This window comes from Thrips palmi, unplaced genomic scaffold (genome assembly GCF_012932325.1).
Source record: "Thrips palmi isolate BJ-2018 unplaced genomic scaffold, TpBJ-2018v1 HiC_scaffold_16, whole genome shotgun sequence".
Taxonomy (NCBI): Eukaryota; Metazoa; Arthropoda; class Insecta; order Thysanoptera; family Thripidae; genus Thrips; species Thrips palmi.
This window is the reverse complement of record NW_023144625.1, coordinates 5,671,671-5,680,356: the sequence shown is the minus strand read 5'-3', so window position 1 is coordinate 5,680,356 and position 8,686 is coordinate 5,671,671. Positions and strand designations below refer to the sequence as shown.

Genomic DNA, 8,686 nt, shown 5'->3' with positions numbered 1-8,686 from the left:
TTAAAAACTAGAATCATGACTGTTTTTATGCCGCTTTTGGACATTCATTGACCTGTAACTAAAGATTGAGACAAAATTTTGAAAAAAACTCCCCCTTGTCTTCTAGCTATTTGAACACTGAACATTTTAAGCTGTCGCACAACATTCTACCTCTTACGGTCTCCGAGATATCCTGCGCGCAAGGTAAAAAAAAAAGATACCGAGGAAAACCGGTTTAAAGTTAAAGGGCCTAACCTAACCTCACAGTGATTGTACGAATTAGAAGCTCCCTATGCCGATTTGACGGTGCTGTGGGTCGAAATATGGTCAGGTTTGGTTGTACCAAGGCCCAAAGAGTCGAAAAAAAGCAAAAACCGAAAATCGATTTTCTTCACTTTACCCCCCCCTTAAGCAAAGTTGCAACTTCCTGGGATTATTTTGAAGCCTACTTGAAAGTTTCACCAGGGTCCCCCCTTAAAAACCGTCATTAGTACGGTAATAAGAAGTTGCCAAGTAATGCTTTGAAAAACAACAAAGTACTGTGGTTGCTAACAGAAATGCGTCTGCCAAGCGCAGATCCAGAGGAGGGGCGAAAGGACAATCCCCCCCCCCCTGTTAGATTGCCGCCTAAAAGATAGGCAAGATGCAACACTTTACCGCTGTCAATAGGCAAAAAATGATTCCCCCCCCCAAATCGGCGTCTGCTATAAGAAGCAGGCAGTAAAAACAGATAGAGAACCGTTCTCTCCAGACTGACTTAGCATGATATTCATAGGGACATGACCGATCTCATTCAGAGCATAAGAGAGGGAAATCTGGGTTACCTTGTTGGATTGCTTTATATTTCATCTGGTAGATCCGGTACGTCTTCATGTGCGCCAGGATGACATGGTGCACGCACTTGTAGTCATCGCCAGGGTTCTGGCCACCTCCTCCCATGGCGCTGCTCATGCAGTAGTAGTTAGGCTCATTGACGGTGGTCCACAATTTCACCTGTTTCGGAACCAGTCATCGCTAAGTCAGCGCACAGCTTCACTGCAAACCTGACTGCTTATTAGATATACTCCGAATTCCTTTGTACTATTTTTGAACATGGTCTCACAGCACATGCGTGCTTTTCGAATAAATTTGGGCGCAGAATCGCACGAATTCGACAAAGTTCGCAACTTTTATATTGTGTGCGACCACGTACAAAATAGTACAAATGCGTTAAGTGTGCACGCCCTCACCAATGCATACCTCAGGTGCACACTTACCACTTCATGCTTGGCAAGCATTGCACTGGTAGAACTCAAGCGTACTTTTACGCCTTTCTTCAAGCGTAGTAGAATTACGCTCGGCTTCAAGCGTAGTTCTCCATTTCGCCTCTCTCCCGCCTATCTAAATGCATACGCTTGACGTCAAGCGTTAAGTCTTCAAGCGTAGTTGTATGCTTCAATGAAGCATACAACTACGCTCCAGTTTTACCAGTGTGCAAGCACATGGAGTGACGGGGCCAAGCATGCAGTCGTAAGTGCGTCTATTCCCGAGGGGTGCATTTGCAAGTGTGTACTTCTCAGTTTCAGTTTGTAGTGTTTCCTCGGTCATCTGCGTTGAGTAATGCTCTGAAGCAATTACCCTGTCACCGAAATTCTCGAACAGGAAGTCGCCGTACTCAGCAAAGGCGTCAACCATTCTCCGATCCGTCCAACCTCCCGTTTTCTTTCGCACCTCCAAGGGGAGGTCGTAGTGGAGCATGGTAATCTGGAAGAAGAAGGAAGAAGGGCTCGTACCGTGAAGGCGAGGAACACAGCTCGCAAGTCGCATGCCTGCAAAGCATCTAGCGTTAGACCAGCTCTTATTTTGCGAAAGTGAGAATTCCGCTGGGTTCCCCGACTCAAAATGACCGAAATGGTGAGAAAACTCTTAATTTGAAAGCCCAAGGTCGTCAGACTTACCAAAGCCGTGCCCCAAGACCCTATATAAAGGCAAAAAGCCAATTATTTTTTTTCGGATTTTCACCAAACTAAGTTTGACTCTAGGGTAAACAGGCCATAAAACGACCCTTTGGGCGAAAATTTCGTCCGTTTTGCGATATCTCGACTCCTTCATGCCCAAACGGCCTCCCCAACCGTGAGCATAAAAAAGACGCCGCGCGGGCGGTTGGGGAGGCCGTTTGGGCATGAAGGAGTCGAGATATCGCAAAACGGACGAAATTTTCGCCCAAAGGGTCGTTTTATGGCCTGTTTACCCTAGAGTCAAACTTAGTTTGGTGAAAATCCGAAAAAAAATAATTGGCTTTTTGCCTTTATATAGGGTCTTGGGGCACGGCTTTGGTAAGTCTGACGACCTTGGGCTTTCAAATTAAGAGTTTTCTCACCATTTCGGTCATTTTGAGTCGGGGAACCTGTCACGATACTCCGTGCCAGAGAGACGAAAGGACTGTTTGAATCGCCCGCGCGCTGCGCGCTCCGCCTTCAACGACGCGTTCCGCCGTCCCTGGCGACACCAGCGCCTCCACGCGGACAAAAACTGAACTCCTCAGTCCCACGCCGCTGAGCTCTCAGCCGTCAGTCACCGGAGCGACTCTGACGCGCGCCGGACGCAGCCACCTGTCCGTGCCGACCCACGCCGACCCGTGCCACCCAGCCGGTCGTGCTGTCCGCGAGTGTGTTGACAAGTTCCTCGCCATGACTTCGCCGAATTTGGACTACGCTTCCTGCTTGTGCCCTTCCGAGGTGGGTTTCCCGTGCTGGCGGAGAAACGGCTTGTTGTTTTGGCGTTGCTTTTGCTGAGAAAACCTTTCATTCTCAGGGCTTCAAGATGAGAGGCTGAGGTAGCCTGATTGCCCTGCGATGCCGCCCGACTGAGCCGACGCCACACAGTGGGCTAAAACGCCCTTTTAGGCGCTCAAAACCTCTTTATTAAAAATCGTTTAAACGGGCAAACTTTGTCTTCATCGGATAGGAAATTTTCCGCAGATTTCAAATCTGGTCTTATTTTTATTGTCAGACCAAAACTACGACCACTACAGGCCGTCAAAGTTAAAACTTGTGATAATGTGTTATTTTTAGTAAAAAATGCAACAAAACGCCACAGCGATTTTGACGGCTTTGCATCTAGATTTTGAACCTCCGGAGGTTCCATTTTAAAGAACAAGTATTCCCGTTCAAAATGATATCCGAGTTACCTTCCTGCGATAATTTGAAGGGTGTTGGTGTGCATACAATCGCTTTATTTGTATAATTTTTACTTTAAAAACAAAAGTTTGAGATCTACTATAGAATCAAGCACTATCAAGCAGGTTTCAGCGCTGGAAATTATCAACCTATGTGTCAATTGAAAGGATCAACAGAGAAAACCTGCGCATATTTGCGCAAACAGTAATACGCGGCTGTGAAACATTAAAAAATTGGCAATTTTCCCCTTTTTGATAGAAAATGCGTCCCAACGAAGAAAGAATCCAAGCAACCGTGTCTCCATCCCAACCGTCCCTTGTCTTTTCACGTGCTATTTGGCTCCTTTTCCCTAGCCCCCCTGCCCCTTCTCTTCAACTAACACTCAAGAAAAGGCCACCGGGAAGTGCAACAGAATTGATGGGAATGCAGATCTTCTGACTGCAATTATGTTTCATCTGATTCTGTGATCAGCTCTTTCAGAAAAAAAACCTAAAGCCAAGTCTTAAAAACTGTGTGCCACAGTTCTTTCACTTATAGTTGGCCCCTTTGATGACCAGGCTAATGAGCCTGCCATGTTATTGTTCCATGAAGAGTAAAATGATATATCATTTAAAAATTGGTTTTAGGAAATTGAAGTTTGACAGTTGTTATAAAATCTGTAGCCATGATTTTTTACAGTAATGTTTTTCAGAACGTACATATAATTTAAGTAATGTTTTTGACTCCTTTTTGACTCCTTTAAGCAGTTTTCAATTAATTCGTCTGAAATTTACATTTAAAAACAACAATATGTTTTGCATTGATCTAGTGGAAAGAGAGACTGCTCCCGCAGACTCAGAAATATACAACATAAAAATACGATTATACTAAATCAATTTTCGGTGAACCACGGCTGAGATAAGGTCACACTTGCCGCCGCTTGTTCAAAATTTTATAAAGTAAGACCAAAAGAGGGTCTGTACCAAATTTGGAACATATACGATCGAAAATGGCTGAAATGTAGGTTTTGAGCGTCTAAAAGGGCGTTTTAGCCCACTGTGCGCCATGACGTGAGCCGGCCGCTCGCCGCTCCGTCGCACCACGCCCGCCAAGGAACCCCGCTGCCTCGTCGCTGTGTGTACAGTACACTGTACAGAGAAATCCAAGCTCAAGTGTGCAAGAAGACTGTGCAGTGCTGTGATGATCTTGTGCTAGTGCTTGTGCTTCGAGGACAGCCTATTAGTTTTAGTGCTGTAAATTTTAGTGTTGTTGTGGCGTAGCCCACACTGTTAAATTGGTTTGCAAACCACTGTTTTGTGAATGTGTGTGTGTGTTGCTGGCCAGCGGAGAAGTTTGTGTACACTGTGAAGTCGACCTTGGTGAGTCAAATATTATTTATTTCAATCTTTCTTATGGGCCCATAAGTGTTTTGTGTTAGGTGACCGTGTTGTGAAAGGAGCTGCTGTGAAGTCACTGTAATGTTGTTGTTATTGTCTGTGCCACTGTAAAAATGTTTTGTCTGTAGGATTCGGCATCACGTTTATGTGATTTTGTCTTGTGTTCCTGTCGCCGATAAACTGTTGTGATTGTTGTTTCCAGTGTTGTGTCGCTGTGATCTGTATGTGTTTGTAAATTAATTTGGTTTGCCGTTATATATTGCGGTTTTTCTTGATAGTGTATTGATAGGACATGTGTTTGTCTAGGCATTTGTTGTGATGCTATTTTTCATAGCTCTGTGATTGGAGTTCGATACTCCCCTGCAACAAGCAGCTATCTACGCTCACTGTCTCGATAACCGACTATCTACGGGCGCTCTCCCGACAACCGGCTATCTACATGGGCTGTCTGGATAACCGACTATCCAACATCGTAGCGAGGTTAGGGTTGTCGGATAACGAAGTATTTTTCTCCATGATACTTAAAGCGACCCGTTTAAACCATACTTAATCTTGCTTTGACAAACTTTTGACAAGTTTTGGTAAAGGTTTTGCGAGGGCAACTTAATTGGTTGGATAAATAAAAGCATTCAATCTCGCGAGGTGGAGAAAGCAGATAGTCGGTTATCCAGACAGCCCGTGTAGATAGCCGGTTGTCGGGAGAGCGCGCGTAGATAGTCGGTTATCGAGACAGTGAGCGTAGATAGCTGCTTGTTGCAGGGGGGTATCGAGTTGCCTTGTCGATTTCTGACATAAGGTTTTTATTTGGGATTTATTAGCCCTTCCATTTTGTTTAGTATTTTATAGTTGCTAAATTGCAACTTGGTTGTTTTTATTTCTTGTCGCTGGTACGATTGGGATTTTAGTTTTCTGCGCTGGTTCTATAGTGCTTATTTGAAACGCTCTTTGTACTGTTGGTGAACTTTGCATCTGCGCTCTAAAGTTTCTTGAAAGTAGTTGTGTTTGTGTCTCGGTTTCACTGAGAGTTTTTGAGACTGTAAATCTTAGTGTCTTGTCAAGTTTGTGAGCGTTATTTATTGTTGATTTATTTTTATGAGTTTTTCCTAGTTTTTATATTGATAGTGTAGACATTTGTCTGCGTACTTGAGTTAGTGTTGTTTCATTCAGAGTTTTATTAAAGTTAAATTCACTGTCAATATTTTGATTTTGAGACGTTTGTTTACTGTATTAACTTCTAAATTTCCAAACTTCTAGTTGTTGTCTTACTGTGTATGGTTTGCCTTCTAATATAGTGTGTTGTTTCTTAAATTCAATAGTTATTCTCAACAACTTCAACTTGTATTTTAAAGTAAACCCTGCAAACTTAGTCTCATTAAAATGTCAATGTAAACAAATCGTTTTTTCCTTCTCTTTGTTTATTCATTGTTGCTACATTGTAAATTTCCCTCTTTTCATTTCAAACCAAACTTTTATCAACTTTTCACTTTTAGTTTTGTCTTGTACGGCTAAGCGCCCTCACTCTGCTGCCTGAGTGGACCCGGGTAAATTCAAATTCAGTCAACACTTTTGTCGGGGTAGTCAGACTTGGGAACCCAAACGCTTACCGCTGCTACAAACCCAGCGGAATTCTCACTTTCGCAAAATAAGAGCTGGTCTAATCTAGCGTCCTCATAATACACTGCAAAATTCTACCAAATAGTTGAGCTTCTTCTGTAATGTTGCCGCAGGAACTTTCGCAAATTCCCGAAGATTGTTCACAAGTTCATGAAGAATCTTGAGAATTTCCGAAGAGACCTGCAGCAACTTTGTTTGAGAGGTACCTTTGTTAATGCCCAATCTATTTAGCACAGAGAACAAAGGAACTTGTCAGTAGAAAAACTCACATCTCTGAAAGTTGCTAGCAGTCCAATCGGACTAGGAATTCATTGTCCGCAATAGACCCCTTCAGTCATCCAATTAGTGTTCGCAACATTTGAAGCGACTAGTTCAAATCAATGGAGCACAAATTTTCCCAAGGAACGAAATACTTGTAACGACTCTCACCATTGGCTGGATGCCGTTGTCGATGAGCTCGTTTATGAGGTTGTTGTAGTAGTCGACGCCAGCCTGGTTGGGCTTCTTGCTGTCGCCGTCAGGCAGGACGCGCGGCCAGGACACGGAAAACCGGTAAGCTTGCAGCTTGAGAAAGAGAACGTAGATTGGTTCATTCAGTACTGGATCCCACCAAATTACTATGCACAGTGATTTTTTATATTCTTTTTTGTGCATAGCTTTGCACAAAATTGAACAATGAACATGCGTTTAAATACGCACCAATTTTATGTGTAACAGCGCACACTTTCGTGCTTAGTAGTAACGCACAAATTCGTGCATCTCAAACCGCATGCTCAATTTTGTGCAAAGCTTATCCACAAAAATGTACAATAGTATGTGTACTTCGGTGAATAAGCTTCGCGCAAAATTGAGCATGCGTTTTTAAATGTACGAATTTTGGCGTAATTAAGCACGAAAGTGTGCGTTGCTGCGGATGAAATTCGTGCTTATCGAAACGGATGTTCCATTTTGTGCTAAGCTGATGCACAAAAAATTTCAAAGTAATTTAGTGCGCTGGACGGGATATTCGGGTGATTCCATATCTAATGGGCACAAAATATGTTTGAGGATGAGACTGGACTGGGGTGCCTGGACCAACATTATATAAAACATGTGTGTCTTTAAGGAAGAGAGGTGCGACAATCATAGAGGTCCTACCTAGACTCTATTTATATGTATGTGTTATTAATTGATGGTTGTTCCCAAGTTGCATAAGATTGGATACAACCAGTGGTTCGTTTCAGCACACGAAAAAAAAACTTTTTAATTATGGACGCCCTTTGATTACTGAAGGGTTATTTTCTCCGTGGAGGCGTTGAATTTATGCAATAGGAAGAAAAGTTAAGTTTCCCCCCAAAAAAAGTCGCAATAGACACACTTTTACCACCCGCACAGCTCAGGACAGAGCCCACCTATGACCTTACAAGTTCATAGGCATCTTCCTCTATCCTATTGGCACATACTTTAAATTTGGTCCGGAAAGAGCACATCGGAAAATAAATAAGTTATGATACAAGTCACAATAGGAGTCAACATTTCTGACTTACCTTCAGATCTTTTATTGCCCGAACGTCTTCCTTGTAGCGACGATAGGAGTCTGCCGCCCCCTTCGTATCCAGACCATCCAGCACACTTGGGCCCTTGCCTTAACAATCAAAATGTTATTTTCATTGGAATATTTATTGTCACGTTCGCTTAAATACGATGCCACATTTGTTTGAACGTGGCACGATCGTCTGATAACGTTGTCGTGGATCAACACTCGAACGAATGTGACATCGTATTAAGGGGTACGATGGGGAAGGAAAGCACTACAGGGTAAGAAGAGTGCACCGTCATAGAACTGATGTCTTGACTTTGAGTTATTTCGAGTAATTCCAACTTAAGTTGAAATGAATTGAAATGAAAATCCGAAGGCGGAATCCCTATCAAAAGGACGACGAGGATAACTGCAGGCCATGGGGTTGTGCGTTTTCTCACCCTGCACTTTTCTTCCCTAACCTACTCCTAAGCGAACGTGACAAAATTACATTCTAACAAATATCACATTCGGTTGAAATAGTGTGTGCTACTCACCATCTGCGTTTTCCGACCCCTCGATCTGGAAAGCTGCCGAGCCGGCGCCAATGAGGAAGCCCTCCGGGATGTCGATGGTCGGGCCATCGAATGTTCTGCCGGCGAGACTCCCCCTTGCGTCCACGCTCAGCACGGACAGACAGAGCAGCCAGGACAACCACATGCTGGCACTTCACAGCAAGTAGCTACGTCGAAGTACTGGCCTCGGCGTGCGCAGCCTTCGGTTATATTGACTTGTTTCTTTTCGGTAGGCTGCAGAAAAGTACGTACCGTGGAAAAATCGTCGGGGCGCTCCTATCTGCTGATTCTGAAGTGCCACAGGCTGAAGATGGCCACAGATAGCAGGGCTGAGTCACACCTCGCTAAGGCACTCAGGGTGTCTCTACTTCCGACATCACAACGCAGCGCCTGACTCCCGTTGAGGTTATGACGATCTTATGACGTTTCTGCGCGTCATTGGCAATGCGTTGCGCAGTTTTGATGAGCGAATCATACACTGGTAGA

The 8,686-nt window shown here is 43.9% G+C and overlaps 1 protein-coding gene across 1 annotated transcript in view; it reads right to left on the bottom strand.

The window, feature by feature from the left end:
* The window catches only part of LOC117643136 (lactase-phlorizin hydrolase-like), an 81,753-nt gene extending 73,348 nt beyond the window's left edge, over positions 1-8,405 (bottom strand). The window contains exons 1-5 of the mRNA XM_034381834.1: positions 8,183-8,405; positions 7,654-7,751; positions 6,557-6,691; positions 1,597-1,722; positions 804-972 (exon numbers count right to left, since the gene is read on the bottom strand). Coding sequence (XP_034237725.1) covers positions 804-972; positions 1,597-1,722; positions 6,557-6,691; positions 7,654-7,751; positions 8,183-8,345 — 691 coding nt within the window. The 5' untranslated portion in view covers positions 8,346-8,405. The remainder of the gene's footprint in view (positions 1-803; positions 973-1,596; positions 1,723-6,556; positions 6,692-7,653; positions 7,752-8,182) is intronic.
* Positions 8,406-8,686: the final 281 nt, after the last annotated feature.